Source organism: Plectropomus leopardus, chromosome 17 (assembly GCF_008729295.1).
Source record: "Plectropomus leopardus isolate mb chromosome 17, YSFRI_Pleo_2.0, whole genome shotgun sequence".
Classification (NCBI taxonomy): Eukaryota; Metazoa; Chordata; class Actinopteri; order Perciformes; family Serranidae; genus Plectropomus; species Plectropomus leopardus.
The window spans coordinates 2,531,838-2,550,555 of record NC_056479.1 but is presented as its reverse complement, the minus strand read 5'-3'; the positions used below and the strand labels follow the sequence as shown (position 1 = coordinate 2,550,555).

Here is an 18,718-nt window from a genome sequence, read left to right as displayed (position 1 = left end):
TTGCGTTGCGTTGCGTTGCGTTGCGTTGCGTTGCGTTGCGTTGCGTTGCGTTGCGTTGCGTTGCGTTGCGTTGCGTTGCGTTGCGTTGCGTTGCGTTGCGTTGCGTTGCGTTGCGTTGCGTTGCGTTGCGTTGCGTTGCGTTGCGTTGCGTTGCGTTGCGTTGCGTTGCGTTGCGTTGCGTTGCGTTGCGTTGCGTTGCGTTGCGTTGCGTTGCGTTGCGTTGCGTTGCGTTGCGTTGCGTTGCGTTGCGTTGCGTTGCGTTGCGTTGCGTTGCGTTGCGTTGCGTTGCGTTGCGTTGCGTTGCGTTGCGTTGCGTTGCGTTGCGTTGCGTTGCGTTGCGTTGCGTTGCGTTGCGTTGCGTTGCGTTGCGTTGCGTTTTAAACACAAACATGATCTCTATTCTTAACCTAACTAAGTAGTTTTGGTGCCTAAAACTAACCAACACCATTTCACAACATAAACCACATGTTACAGTGTGTTTTAATCATGCATCACAGAGATGCTGAAGGGTGCCATGTGCATCACAATGAGACACAAAGGGGTGTTACAAAACATCTGTATTTGATAACCTGGGAATGAGAAGGGGTTGGTCATAAAAGTAAATTTGTCCATTTTTAGGTTAAAAAACAATCATAAGCAAATAATTTTGGACAGGTGAACAATGTGGACAGCAAAACCAATATTAAAATGCTAGTATGTCATACATTGGACAAAAAGTTAAGTTAAGGTTATTTTTATCGCTGGTATGACTGTGCCATTGTGTCAATGTCAGTGTACTTAATACAGAATCTTTAAATGTATGTGTATTCTGATGTGTGTGTATTTGTGTGTGTGTTTCCAGGGTGGTTACGCTGCCTACAGATATGCCCAGCCTACTGCTGCCACAGCTGCTGCATACAGTGACAGGTGAGATACAAACCAGCACATTAAGAGGTTCATTATTGATATGTTTTAAGTTTAGGATAGGGTATAAGAATCCATGAATGGGGGTATCAGTGTTAAAGTGTCATTTAATCAAAGCTTCCTGGGATTTATGTGCAAAGAAGAGAGTTTTGGACTGCATTCACAGCATAATTGACTGCAAAGCAAAGTTGGTTTGTGTCTCAACACTGAAGGTCTTTTATGATTCATGCTTGCACTCTTATACTTTTATACTTGTAAGATGTAATGAATGAGGTAAGTTGAAGTGAAAGATCAAGAAATGAGACAGTCCTAGAAACACTTTTTACTTACTAACACCAAGCTGCAGCAAAAGTTTAGTCGAATTGTATGTAATATATATTTATTTATTATTTTATGATTATTTTATTATAAGTATGATGGGACATAGTACAAAAAGGTGATATATTTGTCATAACTTTAACAGAATACAGGCAGACGCTAAAATAAAACTGTAAGATGTATTATTTATTTATTAATGTTTTAATGTCATGAAATATAGTTCAGACTTCAGAGGTAACATTTCGCAATGTCCCGCCCCTTAAACTGACCTGCCAATCATAGCGTAGCATCGCCCATAATTTCACATTTTCTTTATTTTCAGGCTGATTTTGTGAATTTCAACAATTTCATGGATAACGTTGTGCTTCAGGGTCATGTAATAGTGATCCGCATTAAATGAAATGAAATGAAATTTCCTCTGTTCCAGAGCCCCCCAAAAAAACCTGAGAAGTCTATGGTTAGCTAGCTAGCAAGCTAGTGAAAGTATACTGAATGCAAACACATGATGCTTCTCCTTTTTAATGATTGTAATAGTGAATAAATATCCTGCTTTACAGAAACATTGAAGGGGACAGTGCAACTTAGCCATTTTTCAACCAGCTCTGTGTCGTCAGAGTGTGCATAAATAAATAGTGTTTGCTTTACCACAGAGCTCTCCATCCCTCAGCAGACAGAGGTCCAGGTGCTGCCAAACACTGTTCATCTGCACACAATGTGATGAGAAAGCTGTTTAAAAAAGATTGTCTGTTTCTCTTCATATTTATTGTTTTGTGTGTCTAGATGATGTGGTGGTTCACTTTTTCACTGTGACTGCAGCCTTTAACTTCTATCTTTATCTTTTAAACCAGTTTTTGCTGCTGAATGAGTTTGACATCACAGATATTTCTTTCAAAAATAATACTGTAGACCCTTTGTCTGCTTCTTTTTTAAATCAGTTTTTTTTAATATGAAAATTGATATTTTTTGATGGATTGCAGTTTGACAGTGTGGGGTCTATACTAGCTCCTATAGCCTGACAGACCATCACAAACGGTCAGGGCTTAGCAAAGGGTCAATTCCGATGTTTGAATTGCTATGACACATCTAGAGCAAGGGTTCAGAAAGCTTGGAAATTGGGTTTTTTATAGCCCAAAAAGTTGTGAAACTAAGAGAAATCTAAATGGTACTGACTGCTATTAATGTCAAGAAAATATAATAGTGCTGCATTACACTATATTAATAAAACCTGATATTATGTGATGTAGCACTGCATTGCACAAAGCAATTACCCTTAACCATATTTTATTCACCACAATTTTTTCATATCCTTAATTATAATGTAATTCCCATGTGTAAATGTCGCAGAAGTAACTTAAACCTGTTGAATCCTATATCATGTTTTCCTGGTAGGTTGGGTGCAAACACTGGTTATTTAATGAGCCATTCACATGTACTTGTAGAGTTACAGCAGAACAACCCAAATCCATACTTGTTTATATTGTGTCTCTACCCAACGCCCCAAAACATTCTCATATTAAGACATCACATATTGTTGATTTGTCAGTGGACTTCCATGTCTACATATCTAGGTATCCCTTTGCCTCTGCTATTAGTGTTCCGGGATGCCACCACTGTGATGTCAACACAAGCACATGGTGAGATTATGCTTCACATGGTTATGTTTAGGCAAGAAAAGCACATGGCAACCTATACTACAACAAGTGCACATGCTGGCATGTATAGTTAGGATTATGCAACAAGGGCATGGATGGCAAAGAGATGCATGATAAGGCGCAGAAAAAAAAAACCCCAGCACATTCACACAGGACGCAAATGCTGGACTCCTGCATGAGAGTCTGAGGTTGGTTGGATCCATCCACCACCCCTCCAGCCCACGCCATATGGACCTTCGTGCTCCTTATATTACATTTTTACCCCACTGCAGTGTTTAACCTGATGCTGTTCAGCGGCATATCATGCGGACACGATAGGTTCCGTCAGGCCATGTTCTCAACTGACACCAGCCATCTACGGCAGGATCTTTTGCCAAAAGCACTGCAAAATCGTTGGTATTTAATGACTTCAAAATGAGTATGGGCTGGTTGGATAGCAAAGCACAGTGCTACAAAATGGGCATACCCGGCCATGTCTCATAGAAATGTACATTATGTAGTGGTGGGAACAATAGGTGTTAAAACTGCATGCTGTCAACACATAACAATGCCATTATCCCAAGTCAATGAGAATCTCTTGTTGTGGTGGACACACAAATTATGTATAAAGAGTAAGACAGTTAATTTACGACAGTCAGAAGAGGTGGTAAATGGGTCAAACAAACATGGACTTTGAGCCAAGAAACTGCTGTTTGTGTCCGATGTGAAACCAAAGGTTTCTGACTTTTTGGATCATTTGTAACTACGCTAACTACTGTACAGAACTATGCAAAGTGTGAGGGTTTCCATCACTTACATTCTTTTTTTGAGTACTTATTTTAACCAAAACCATGTCCTTTTCCAAAGTAACCAAGCATTTTTTTCTTTCTCTAAACCTAATCACCATTTATTTTTCCCTAAACCTAACCAAACTGTGATGGTATCGCAATGAACCTGCATTGTGACTGTCTTTGCATCGGCATGGTTTTTGTGTTGGCAATACCTAATTTTGTGTCCACCACCACATAATATGGGCTGCCACCCCATACATTTCATATGACAGTAATTGCAACAGCACCACAACGTACAGGCTTAAAAGTCATGGAGACTGCAGAGTTTAATCATTGATTCAATATCTCCATGAGAAATTCTCAATAAAAATAGAACATTAGTACCCTCACAAAGCTTATAACAGGGCCATTTCATTAGATTGCACTGCAGGACTGCAGGACTTCCTTTCTATAAGACTGTCATGTAAATGATATGAGCACAATCATTACTCTGGTTAGTGAAAATATGCTCCATGAACATTTGAAAAGGGCTTACAGCTGAAATACTGGTTTCTAGGGCTGAAATGATATTTGAGGGTGTTTCATAACACAATGAATAATTTGTGTTAAATTAGTAAGCGCTGGTGTGAAATTTTAGTTCATAATTGCATGGAGCTCCTTTTTGATTCATTATTCAGCTTCTGCCTCACTTTCCCCAACTTCAGTTTTTATTACCAGCCGGGTTTGAATTAGCAGAAATACCATCCATCTAATTCAGGGGCGTGATGTAAAATTATTACAGAGAGGGCTTTGGCTCAAGACAATAGAGCTGCTAATATTTTTGCAGGCAAAGTAGGTACACAGTAGTTTCACTTGAAAAGAAGCTATCATGCTTATAAATGATGACACTGCTTGTATTAGCGGATGGAGACTTAACGGGCAGCCAAGATTAGAAGTAGTGAGGATTTATCCCACTGCCTCAGTACTTTGATTCCAAACAGACATGGGAAACTGATACATGAGCAAAAGAAAAGAGGTTAAACCAGCTGTCCCCCTCATCTTAAAACCTTTGATGTCACACACTCAATGACATCACTCAAGGTGACATCAAGGTGACATGAAGCCTACGAATAAGAAATAACTAGGGAAGAGTTTCCTGGAGAAAATGTCTAAGCCTTGATGCTCGTTGATTTATAGGTTATGTATAGCACACAATAAAATCCAATGAAAATTCTTAATGCACTTTGTTGGCTGTACTGACAAAATGTAGATACCTCATTGGCTGCTGCTCTAAGCTTGCTGAATGCCTCTGCACAGGCGCAATATTGGGGAGGTCAAGATCTACTAGTAAACAAATACATGTGTATTGAGAGATGCAGATTTCATTGCAAAATCAGCTTTAACTCGTTTAATTCTGAACCTACATGTATTTTCATGAAATTTGTTTTGTTTTAAACATCACAAAGTGAACATGATAGTGGCTACTTGTTTAAATTTGTTTCAGTTACGGGAGGCAATCTAATCAGCTCTATGACAAAACAGTAATTTTCTGAATAGCCATCTTCTGAATAGCCAATCTTAATTGGCTCTATCCACATTAGGTGATATAAATCGGGGATAACCACATCCAAATCAACTCAGCTTCAGAGAACTGTGAAAAAAAAACAAACAAACAAACCCTAAAATGACAATATTTCAAATTTGGAGGCTAATGTCTGATAATTTTTTTTAGGTTTTTTCATTATGAACGTAAGACCATAAAGTATATGTTATAAAGGTTTCTGGTGATTTTGGTTCCCAGAGGCTTTGAGTAAAATTGTCAGGATTGTTGTGTAATTCAAAATGTTAGCTGTATCAGTATTAGTCTATACACCCGATTATCAGTAAGATTACCTGTAAAATAAGAAACCAAAGTATTATGCATTGTACAAAGTACAAAGTATGGAATTCCTTAACTCTCCATACTGACATAGTTTCAACTAACCCACTTCAACAGCATAAAAGAATGACTGAATTTCAGTTGTTTTTTTTTTTTTTTTGGTTTTGGTGTGTCAATCCAAAATTATCAGCTCCTCATTTGGCCACCTGTATTAAAAACTTCTGGTGGCACTGCTACTTACAAATGCACTGCTTTAATGTTCCACCTAGGTCTGTTGAGGTATTGGGGGCTTGGTGCGTACCTGTGTGGCCTTGATGTACCCATCTGTGCAGGGCTACACTGGCACCATGTTGGTCATGTTTATGCCATAAGGGTCACAGATGGGAAGCACCAACAGCTGCTTTCATGAGGCCTGACGAGACCCAGTGTGGCTCATGGGGCATTCAAACCAATGCAAATGCAATGAAGTCACTCATGCAGATATGCTCATGCAAGCGCATCATGTGCATTCACAAATTACTACACACATGCACATGGGCGAGCACAGAATTTTTGGCCCTTTACCAATTCAGGCACTTTTCCAGAATCCAGGAATTAAGTCTGCATCTTGGATTTTTTTTGGAAAAAGATAATTTATTTGGTCATAATTAATTTTGCTTGTAAAAGTTATGCCGCTGTAAGTATATGTGTGCTCTTCTTCAAGGCATAGTCCTTAACCCTTAGGGCTCACTTTAATATTACATATATTCATATGGCTCTGTACACAAACAGCACTAAAAAATAGTATGCATTAATGTTATTAATGCTAATTTCATTGAGTTATTTTTTTAGCCAATGGTCCTAATTACAAATATCAAATATTCATTAATTTTCAGAATTTTAAAATGTTACATCATATGAGCTCTAAAAGCGAAAAAAGGGTTTCTATTGCAGTTTTGTGAAATCTGGCTTTTTTAAATCACCTGAAATACTACCTCATGTGAGCACAAAAACTTTTTTGCGATAAATAGGAGTTTTTTTTTCGAAATTGTCTTGTTTCCATTTGGCATATTTTGTATTTGCAATTTCATTTTGCGCAATTTGAGGGTTAATGGAAACCCACCTACTGATGGTTCGGTTTATGAAAACAGGCATGTGGTAAGGTATAGAAACACACACACACACACACACACACACACACACACAAAACCACACGGGAAGCGAACTCCAAACTCCCGCATGAAAGTCAGTTGTTTGTGGAACTGCCCACGTCCCCACCTGCATACCCTTTTAGGGCATTTGCGCTCCTTATATTACGTGGTTATCAGCAGTTTTATTACCTGACACTGTCCTTCAGCATTTCATGTGCATGCAACCGGTTCCGTCCGGCTGCGTTCTCAAGTGACACCACCCATGCGCTGTGCATGTGGACACGCCTGGTGCTGTCCGGCCGTCTGCTGGCATATAATAACAACACCGCTGGTTCTGTCCGAGCGTGTTCTCGTCTGGCACTGTCTATCTGCGTTCTGGCTGGACGCAGAAAGTGGCTTTTGGCATCACACCAAAAGCACTGATAGGACGGACATATTTGACGAGTTTGTAATGAGAATGGGCTGAAATGTCACACCCATCCTGCTGGCTGTCCTGTTTACACAGACACTGTTTTGGTGCTGTTACCACCTACTCCAGCAGCTTAAAAGGCAAGACAACTTCATCCCCTCATTCCACAATTGCAGCTTATTTACAAAACAGCATAACAATGCAATACTCCAACTTAACTGGCAGTGAAACGGAGCTTTTGACTTTGAAAATGCACAGACATGAGATATCTTTGTCAGACAAAAAGTGCTTGCTATTAATTCAAAATTGAAATTTCTTAAAAAAAATACAAATAAGTTATATTCTGCAAAATGATCAATAAAACTGCATTTTTATGTCATCACAGCAGGGTATTTTAGTTGGCTAAAAGGCAATATTATAGTTGTATAACTGAACGTTTTTGGAGATTTCTTTCTTCACTCTATCCAGAAACCTTGTGCATTTGACCAGACTCCCAACCGTTTTGTAGAGCTGTTGAAAATGTTGTTTCCATGTTTATCTTTTCACCTCAGGGTCATTTTAAAAATGCATTTGACTCAAATTGCATTTGAATTTGTGTTGTACTTGCAGCTTACTGCACACTCTCTCACATATACACTGTCACACACACACACACACACACACTGATGATGGGTTAGGGTTCTGCACTGCGAGATAAGATAGGTCAAACGCAGTGCTGGGCTAAGAGTGGGTGTTGGGGGGGCTGCATGGTGAATGGCAATGTCCAAAACTAATCGGGATTAACTTCTAATCGCTTCAACCACTGGGCTGCTATGCAAATCAGCTCAATTATGGGCACAGGCCCTGGCCCCTGATTGGCCCTTATCATGACTGGGCTAGGACACAGAGGGGAGGAAGGGAGAAGGGGGTGTACTGGTTGGCCACGGCATGACTGCTCGCCTGGAATAAACACTGCTGTTTTCTATTTCTTTCTAAAAATAGGCTCAATGATTCTCTGTTCTTTGATTGTTTATATATTTAGCCTGTTTTCATTATGCTTTTTTTTCTCTCTGTTTCTTTTTCTTGGCTAATTTTCTCTGATGGTTTCCTAGACTATTTAATCATCACCCTTAATACTATTCAGTTCAGTTGGCTTGTAGATAGTGGGTGGATACACAATTAAAAGTAAAATGTTAGTTCACTTAGACCTCTGGTCTACACATATGTCCACAACCACTGGCCATACTGCAATGGCGTTTGTTTTTGATAATACTGTTTTTGAGAGGATTATTTTATTCCAGACATTTGCTCTTGTGCTGGTATCAGGCCAAACATAATACCACACTTTAACTGGCAAATGCCATGCTATTTAATAAATACCTTCATGCTCCTCAGATGGTGACCTCCTAAAAGACTAATTTCCAGTCTAGATTTGGAGAGCATGAGAAGCATTGTTGCAAAAGCCTCTATTTGTTCAGTGATACAATTCTGTTAAGACTCAGACCACAAGCAACAAAACTGATCTGCCAGTAAAGAAAGTTGACGTTTAAATGTTTCTGTTGACCATGGATGCTGTATATTATGATGATGATGATTATTATGTAGCAGATATGTTAAAGCTTAATATTTCAGCAACACTTTGGTTAACCTGTGGTTAGGTTTTAGCTTGAAATACCCAGTTTAGGGGGGGCAGTCCCAGCAAGACAAGCACCAATGTCTCAGTTAAAGCCCACTGTCCCATGAAAAAAAGCCAACATATCATGGTTCAAAACAAGTTTTGCTTTTTGGGCTGAGAAATCTAAAAGATAGACATGGTTGAGGGCTAAAAGGCCATTGGAAAAACAAGGACGGATCTGTACAACACACCAACATTTATTGCCTAAAGAGCTGGGGGGGCTGCTTTTTTGGGGGAGGGGGTCTGAATCAGTATTTTGCAGTTGTCTGCAGCTTGACAGGTATCTTGCTGAGGTGACACACCATTCACCATTCCCTCTACCTCCCACTAACAAAGTCAACGCATATACTATGTCACTTTACCAACATTGATATGATACATATAACATGCACAAATATAATGTATTTTGCATGTAGGTAATGTAGGTTTGCAGAAACCTACAATGCCAACATTTTCTTGTGGGCTGCCCAATAACACAATTGTTGTAATTAGGTCTGCTGTGTTGTAACTGTGATATTATAAGGTTGAGAGTATTGGCAACTGCAGAAAATGTCCCAATAAAGTAGTAATCTAAAACCACAAACCTTTAATTAACCCCAATCAAGGCACTTCTGCATCCAAACCTTACCATACCAGAGGTTTGTCATACAAAATATGATGTCAGTGACCAAATATTTCTAAGCTGTGTTCTTTCTTTCTTTTTTTTACTTTTGGAAAGGAATTTCCATATAAACAATAGCAAAGCCCAAGACCTTTGTACCATGAGGCATAATTAACATTACAGCCTCAAGGGATTACAGGTGAGGCTTTTTCATAAGCCTCAATGTGCTGAGCAATCAGCTGCAGACTTAGGTGATAAGTTAATGAGTTTGATACTAATACATCTTTGTGACTTTTTGTTGACGTCAATTTTAACATGTCTCTAGAAAAATTAAAGTGTAATCCACCTTTATGACTATATTAAACCTCACTGCATATCGCAAATAATTGGTAAGTTCATTAAAAAAGAACTGATGACTAGTTATTTGGAGTCTGTGCTGGTCTGCCTGGACTCTGTCTTATCTAACCATCCGCTGTTATCTTGTGCATTTTTACAGTTACGGACGAGTATATGCTGCCGACCCCTACAACCACACACTCACTCCAGCAGCCACATACAGCGTTGGTGCCATGGTAAGACTATCCTGCCTGCCACACATCTTTGTTCTGCATTCCTGGTCCTCTTCACATCATGCATCATCCCACTTCCTTATCAACAAATATCTACTTTTGACTTCATAATCTACAAAATCGCCTCTAAAAGTTGAGCTTGCGTGCATGACACATGATTGTATTTACAGTCTTTGGAGCTGCACTTAGTGCACAGGCTTGAGTGGAGACTAACTGACCAATCATCCCATTTGGTGTTGCTAATTAGCCTGATATTTTACTATGTCGAGTGAGTTTTAGTGGCCATATTTAGATAAAAACAGTAAATGTCGTGGGACATCTGTGATTACAGTAAATGTATAGTTTACAAACATATTTTTAGAACGACATTAATGTCTAACCTTAATGTTTGTACTAATGGATGCTTCACCATGGTATTGTAGGCATAGTGGCCTTGATAAAACCAACAAAGTATCCCACATGGCCTTGAAAGGGGTCAATCAGCCTCTTAGTTTGCAGTCTTTGAAGGAAATCCCCTTTCAAAGCTTATGACCATAGGTGAGATTTGTATCTGCTGGTTAACTGAACTGAGCTCTCTCTTCACCACAGCAGTTCGGTAAAGCTTCTAAAGTAATTGTGTTCAATTTTACTCTATAGGCTCATGTATGTGAGATAGGGACATGGACAGAAGCTTATGTCCATACTCTCCCTTCATATCATCATATTGTTGCAAGTTTTCCAAAATCTTAGGAATACAGACGGAATTGAGCAGTACCGACGGAAATCGTGGGGGCTGTGTAGCATAGTTCATGCTATATATGACCATACGACAGAACCACAGAATTTTCAAAATTAGTAGAACAGAACAAATCACAAATATAGTTAAAATAATTCTCCATCCACTGATTGGTCTCCCTTAAAAGGTACATTATCACAACCTCCTCCACCTTTGCCATGAGTGTTATCCCCAGAAACTTATGACTCCGCCCTGCAGTTCCATCTAGTAATTGTATGTTTGCAAACATGAGTGCCCATGGAAGTATGTGGGCAGGAACTGTTACAAAGTTTAAAATGTCTTTTAATTTGCATCTAAAGGGAGTTCAAATGAGCCTTACTCGTGAACAAGACTCTAAGATAGTTAGACTTATTCACCTGGGTCTTACTGGAGGTTGTCGATTGATGAAGCCATCAGAACTACATTATCTGCAAAAACCACAGGTCCAATCTCAAAATTGACATATTGAACAATTTGTGTCTATTCTTCATAAACAGAATCAGTGACAAAGGGGTGGAGTTCCAAAGCACTTTACTCCAGTATTAAATCTTTTTATCAAACCAAAGGGTGTCAAACAACCTGGATCAGTTGCACATCATAAGTTATTAGATGTTTATTGAGGATAAATACTCTCTTTGAAGTGACAAATGTAAATTTACAAGGCAAATGTTAACTAAACAAGTGAGGCAGTGTGCTGTATTCAAAGGAACCGAACTTCTGTTACTCTCTGAAGTAGATTTGAGAGACACTGCAGTGCTATTCCTTATCAATGTGGACCAAAGACACAATGCAAGTTAATACTGTTGTTCTATTGTCAAATGTTCCCCTGACTGGCATCCTTGCTGGTTAACCAAAGCAGATCTGTATTTGTCTTTGTTGGATTAACAACTGGCACATAGTATACACTTTAACATTGATAGATTGTTCATTGCTTACCATGAAAGAGTAAGACAAAAGACTAAATAGAGCTCAAAGTAAAACAAGACATATCACTAAGCACTTTCATAATTATCATCCATGACTAATACTAAAGTTAAGTCTGTATTACTATGATACTTACATGACATATATTTATTGGCAGACTTTTTGGTTGCTGTAACCGTTCCTGCATTCTGGCTGTTGAGTAATCTCTCCTGAGAGCGATTCCAATGTAAAAGATGAGGGACAACATACTCAGTCATCATTTTGTACTAAAAGCATTGAGCCAAAGCTAAAGTGACACTTTAGCAGGTGCTTAGCCACGTCAAGTGGTTGTCCACATCATGGCAGTCATGTGCAGATTCATTGCCAATGCTGAATCCCGACAATAATCCCACATGCATGGACCAATTCCAAGACAATAAGGTTTCTGGTCAAAGATGTCATATCTAAACCAAATTACTTCCTTTTTAAGCAATTTTTGGCAGGTCAGCCAGAATGCTTAAGTTCTCTTGCTGCTTTTAAACTGCACCTAAAGTTATGTACTTTGCATTGCTGCATAAAGTAGGCTACCAAGGTAAAATACTTTGCATAGTTACAAAAGGTCTGGAAAGTTACATAACGTTGTACGATGTGTTAAGACTTGTGTCCATTAAATATATCTTTATGAGACTGGGTATGACCATTCATAGCTCTGCGCTGTTCTACCCTTTCTTAGAAAGGGGATGACTGTCGATAAAATCTTACCAGAAAGACAAAGCTGTCAGCACCTTTTCAGCTCTGAGTAATGTCTGCAGGTACTCATTTCAGGTTACATACAGCCCTTGCAACTTTTATCAATAACATATGGTATTATGTAGCCTGAAAGTCTAAAGCAAGGCCAAAAGAATTGCCAAGGCTTCACTTCACCACTTGTACTGCTTATTAAGAGCACACACTAATAACTTAAGTTGACTTAATATTTGTCGCCTCAGATTTTTTCTCCCCTTCTTTTCGCCGCTAGACAGTGAGAAGACATGCAAGGTTTTCTCTTATACAAAAGGAGGAGCATAGAAATTACTTCCTTGTATTAAGATGGACTTGAACATATCCCAACCAATCATTTAACATTGCACCAGTAGAAACCAAAATCTCGTTTTTTGGATTCCTTAAAAATAATTGAAAATGATCTTCTTCTAACTTTCATGCTTTAGGATTCATAACAACATCACTAATTCTGATAGCCATTCCAAAGCACTTCACAAAAATAGCTTACCAAACATGACATCAATCAGCGTTATAGATGAAGGAATTAAAGGCAATTAATATTTGACCATTCAAGTGTCTTTGACAAATGCAGAGGAGACTGCAGCTTACTGTGTGTACAAATGTGTTCAATCAAAAGGCCTTTCCAGTTGTCACTTTTAAAATGTATATTACTTCATACACAAGAAACAATTATATTGTTAAATTCCACCAACTGCACTCCGCAATCTCCACAGATGCTTCATCTCCTCCATACTGTGCCCCTCCCCCAGCCCATTCTCTTCTTCAGTTGCTGTGCATAAGCTTTTCTGCGGCGCTGACATCTCCTCACTTAAACTTAATTGAATTTGTCTGTGCTGCTAACGGCGGTCCAAATGACACATTAATCCCGCCTGTAAAAGGTGATGAATGTCTTCATGCTTTGGCAGCCTAGTCCATGTTAGTTATTATATTTCTAATTTGGTGGATACTACCTCACCCTGCACTCCCTGGTAATGAAATAATTAGTCATTTTGATAATTAAATCCCTCGTGATGCCGCAGTCACGGGGAGGAGGCGAGGGGGAAAGAAGTGAGAGTGAAATCTGGGCACACTGGAGGGAAAGATTGTCGGAATTTATTGGTTAGCAGCAAACAATGCCATCCAGACTGAACAGCTTAACATGCTTGCAAACAAAAAAAAAAGATGTGCTTCAAATAAGGTTTAAAGTGTCAGTCAAGTGTGTTGTTAAAGATGTCACACCTATCATTTTTAACACTTTTTATCCCTTCTATGTGCTGCTACTACAAGGTAAAACTTCTGTTTCTATTTAGGTCATATTTCTTAGTCTCAGCCATTATTTCTATTGTTATAATATTGTTCATGGCGACATATCTAACATAATGGTTCATATGAAATGTGCAAAAAGTTGAAAGCTCATTACTTATGTCAAATGGTGTTTGAGCTATCACTAGGTCCTGCAGTATTAGTCTTTCCCAATTCCCTTATTCAATCGCTCCCTGCTCCTTGTTTGACCTGGACATCATTTCAGTCCGCCATAATGAAGGACATTCCAATTCCCTTATTTCTGCTGTGAGGATTGAGGATTGAGTATAGAGAAGCAAGGACGGATCTCTGTGGAGACATGAACAAGGATGCATGAGAGGAGCCTTTGTGGAAGTCTTTCAGATCGTCACACCCCTCTAATAGAAATCTGCTGGTGACTAGACGTTATAGTCGATCCGGATGCTTTGAAACTGCATCACTGCAACATTAAAGTTTCTACTGAATTGAACCAACTTACAAAAGAATCAACCTATAGGTAATGTTCCAAAGTTTTAGATTTTATTTGTTTTCTGGTTCACCATCTTTTTAAAAATTGTGAATAACTGTGAATAGTAAAGGTCTGATTAACAAAGGGACCATAAAACCTTTCCTCATACATTACAAAGGTTGCTCTCTTATTGATGTGTTTCAACCCCCATGGCCAAGAAAAAAAATTGGCACTGTGTATTTCTACAAACCAAACCAGCCTATGTTACCTTCTCTCGAAGGTTAAATGGCCCGTGCAGCATCATTACATCGACACACTCGCCAGTCGCATCACCGTGCAGCATCAAAACAGCTTGAGATGTTGCTTTAGGCAAAATCCAGCACGTCTCCTTCCATAAGGCAAAACAATGGACAATCACACACGACTTTATCCAACTCATCATAAAAAGGATGTTGCCACTGTTGTGTCACCTTCTGGTTGTTGTACACCTGGCTTGAAGCCTTGACTTGGCCATCATTACTATGTATTTTCAGGACCAGAAGAGACAATATTTGGTCGAGAGGGTGGAGCTAGAGAAGAGCCAAGGCCAGGTCTTAGTCTTAATGAAATTTACACAAGTGAGGTATAGAAAAATCGAACCGCTGTACAGTTGTCATGAACAGGGGAATAAGCTTCAGAGACCCAACCAGTTCTTGTACCAGGCTGTAAACATATGTATTTCTGCTGTAAAGTTGGGCATTTTAATATTGGGGGGGGCAGCCTCAAGTAGCCATTCAATGAACTGCAGGTTTTTGGCACTTCAGTGTTGGCTTCATTTTTTATCCCCAGAGTTATCCGCATCAGGACGCATCAGCATCTATACTACAAATTACATGAGGCCATATGTGTCAAAGAGATTAAATCAAAATGCATCTTAGCGGTCGATCACAGTTGTGTTTAGTGTAGTTTGCTTGTGATACCCAAGACACAATTTAAAACCAAGTGTAAACAGGGTCTAAGACATGTGCTACCTGTGCAGGCAAAAGGCTTCTCCATGACAGTCATCGAAGCATTCTTACCATCAAACAATGGAGGTATAGCCAACATCACCAAAGCAGAAGCAACAAAAGTTTCTGTTATTATTGCCAAAAATGTCCCATCAGGGCACCTCTGGAGCTCTCCTAAATATGATAGAGACAAGAGTCCTTTTCTAAATGAATGAAGTTGATAAAATGCATTTACTCCATACTCTAAAAGCAAGAGCAAACATGCATCCAGTGGTGGATTGGGTACCTGAAAGCCACACCTGAGTAAAAGTATAACTTTCTTACCAGAAAATGAAAGAAAGAAAATGAAAATGACTTTGGCGGAAGTTTAAGTTACCTAGTACAATATGACTTAAGTAAAGTTTACTTTTTTCTCAACATATACAACACCTTAAAAATGGAGCTCACATTACACTTGAAGAAAAACAAGGTCTTTTTTGAGGATTTAAAGATGAAAACCCAGCTATTGCTTCTCTTCCATTTCAGAATTAATCAGTCCATCCCTTCTTCCCCTTCTTCTCTATTTTGCAGTAAGTAACTAAAATGCATAGGAATATATGTAGTGGAGTAAAATTGTACATTTTATTTAGGAAATGTAGCGGAGTAAAAGTGAAAGTTGAAAGAAATAAAAAAAATGGAAGTATAGTACAAATACTCCCCAAAAATACTCAAGTGCTCTAACAAAATATTATCCTTTGTTACATTACACCACTGCAGGCATCACTGAGAATGACTGACCAGTTAGAACTTCACTTCACAAAAGCTCAGCAATTCCTGCACCTGGACGCAAATGTGTGTTTCCTAGCATTACAAAGATATCACCCGCCCTGCTCTACCCGACTCTGCCTCTGATTGGCTTACCAAGACATTCATACCTTAACCCTAACCAGTCCCACTCCTCTTGCCTCAACCCAACCATCCCAACCAACAAAGACAGTGAATGTGTTTCCATGCACACTTTAGTGGAGCTACAGTTATACCTCGATTACACCATGTAATTGGACTGCTGTCCTTGTCCAAGTATACAAGCAGTGGAGGAGATTCCATTTATTGATGGAAGTATGAAGATATGCCTCCTTTCAGCTAGTTGCTATAAACCTATATTATTTATACAATCTATGCTATAGACAGAATCACATAACTGTTCATTTACAGTAACTTTAGGGTAGAAAATCATGTACATACAGTATAATCAAGGCAAAGTCTGCCTTCATTGATTAGTTTTAAGCCACCACCAAAAAAAAAAAAAAAAATCAATATCAGTTTAAGTTTAGCCTACACTATATTTAGAATATTTTCACCACTTTGCCTTACAGTAAGGCAGCCCTAACTGACGGGGAAGTGGTTGTATCGAAAACATCAGACTCCCCTGAACTTACCCCACTGAACGGCGGAGCTTCTGCACTACCACTGCCTCCATCAGCCGTTGTGGAAGCTAAAAAGGAGACAATATTCAAATATTGTGTACACTTAAATTGATAAGGATTTTTCAAGGTGGCTAAAGTATGTTTTACTGTGGCCCTGTCCACAGCAGGACATCACTTAGCTTCCTTGTCTGTGTTGTGGGACTGTACTTTATTTATCAGAGGAGGGGGGTGGCTGGTGTGTGACTTTTTTATTGAAATTAAAATACTAAGTTTTCATGTTGTATGTCCCTGACATAAGCCAAAAATAAAAACGTAAGTCCCTCCTCAGTACTAACATTTTTTTTTAAATTCCTGACCGGTTCGCAGAGGGAGGCCGGCATGGCAAAGAGGAACATGCACAAAACACCTATTCTAGTTAAAGTCTTACTGAGGTGTTTTAATGACAGAATAGCTCGATCAAATTATCTGGATGTGTTCTGACTTTGAGAAATTCCATTTAGTCTGATTTCAGTTGGACTAACATGTTTATATGTATTTTAAAAGTCCAGTTGTAGTCGGACTAACATAATAATTCAACTTTTTCTTGCATAATGTAACATACTGAATGAGTACTGATTAAAGGAAGAGTAGGGTGAATCATGCCTTTGCTTCAGAAACACAAATTTGCGACTGGAACCTGGTTCACAAATGCAGTTTCATCTGGACACACACAGAAGAAACTGCCAATAGCATTCTCTTTCAACTTTGAATTTCCCAGAAACAAAGCACATTTCATAATATATCTCAAACGACTGTTGCTTCAACCGCCTCAAAACCTCCATCCTCTCCACCCAGTGACAACCAGCATGATCCCTCCACAAGATTTAGCCCGTTAACATATAATAACTTATAATCACCTTTGATTTTATTCCTTTGATTCATCTTTTACTCCACTTTTTTCACAGTTGTATTGACTGGATTTCTTTCACATAGCAGTTGGCATGTACCCCTGGCATGAAGCGTCTCGCCGTGCTTGCTGCATGACGGTTGCTCCAGTCATTGATCTTTTCACCCCCCCATGGGTTTGCACTGGAATGACGGTAACGTAATGTTGAAACTCCAGTTGTAGTTTGTGCAGGACTAAGGGGGGCTAACGAGGGTGTGCGTGTGTGTGTGTCTGTTTGTATGTCCATGCCTTTGTGTGTGTTTGCTGTGGTGTTTTCTATGAATACGTGTATTCTCTTGTGGGTGCCCATGTGCGTGTGATCCATGGTGTTTGTCCTTGCATGCATGTGTGTGTTCCAGAACGCGTTCACCCCGCTGACAGATGCGAAAACTCGGAGCCACGCTGACGACGTGGGGCTCGTGCTGTCCTCTCTCCAGGCTAGTATATACCGGGGAGGCTACAGCCGCTTCGCACCCTATTAGCAACACCTCCAACCCTACTATAACTCAACCTTCCAACAGGACAGAAAGAAAGTGTGTGTGAGCGTGAGTGTGTGAGCGAATGAAAACAACAGAGAGAACGAGTGATCCGAGGAGAGATGATACTGAGGCCTGGGTATTGCAATACATGCAGTTTGTGCATCATTTCAGCATCTCCTAAGAGAGAAGTACAAAAAAAAAAAAAGAATAAAATGACAGCTGATATTTTTCATCTTATACCTCAGATATTTTGTGCTGTGTATTTTGATATTGTGGGTTTTTAATTTCTAAAGATTTAAACTTAGATTATCAGCTGTAGAGGTTTTTCCATGGTACTAATAGAGAGCTGCTAGAGTAATGATTAGGACACAAATGAAATATTTATCAAATTGTTAGGGCTTGTATAGAACTCCAACCCTGTAAGATAGGTCATAGTCACTCTTTGGGGTTTTTATGTTTTGTAAGAGTGTTAAAGTGACTATGCTAGTCAAGTGTTGTTGTTTTTCTTCTCTCAGCGTCCTTTGGCACTTCCTCTGTCAGTTTAGCAATGATTTTTTTTTCTTTTCCTTTGGGTTTGGGAGGAAGTACAGAAGCCTTGGGAAACATGGACTTAGAGAAAAAGTTCTTCTCTGGACCTTTGAGGGCAGAGTGGGTGTGTGAGAGAAGCTGAGAGCAACCATTATTACTATTTTCAAGTCTATTATCTTGAGATCTCAACTTCGTTTTCCTTGATACCTTGAGAACAAGATGTTTACTCTTCACTAGAACTTTATTATGCTCCAAGTTATTTGGCCAAAACAATATGATAATACTTTCCCAAGACCAAATCTTATCTGGTGTCTGCATAGTCATAAAAATGTTGCATATTCTGGCCCAGTTTTGTTGAGTT

The 18,718-nt window shown here is 39.2% G+C and overlaps 1 protein-coding gene across 9 annotated transcripts in view; it reads left to right on the top strand.

The window, feature by feature from the left end:
• Window positions 1-18,233, top strand: part of rbfox1 (RNA binding fox-1 homolog 1) — a 198,296-nt gene extending 180,063 nt beyond the window's left edge. For 5 of the 9 annotated variants that reach the window (XM_042505386.1, XM_042505384.1, XM_042505383.1 and 2 more), the window contains exons 10-12: window positions 842-906; window positions 9,792-9,867; window positions 17,710-18,233. In XM_042505386.1, the coding sequence (XP_042361320.1) occupies window positions 842-906; window positions 9,792-9,867; window positions 17,710-17,832 (264 nt within the window). In that variant the 3' untranslated portion in view covers window positions 17,833-18,233. Of the gene's footprint in view, window positions 1-841; window positions 907-9,791; window positions 9,868-17,369; window positions 17,475-17,709 lie in introns of those variants that run through there. The other 4 variants (XM_042505389.1, XM_042505387.1, XM_042505391.1 and 1 more) reach the window with 3 other exon arrangements.
• The last annotated feature ends 485 nt before the right edge of the window (window positions 18,234-18,718 follow it).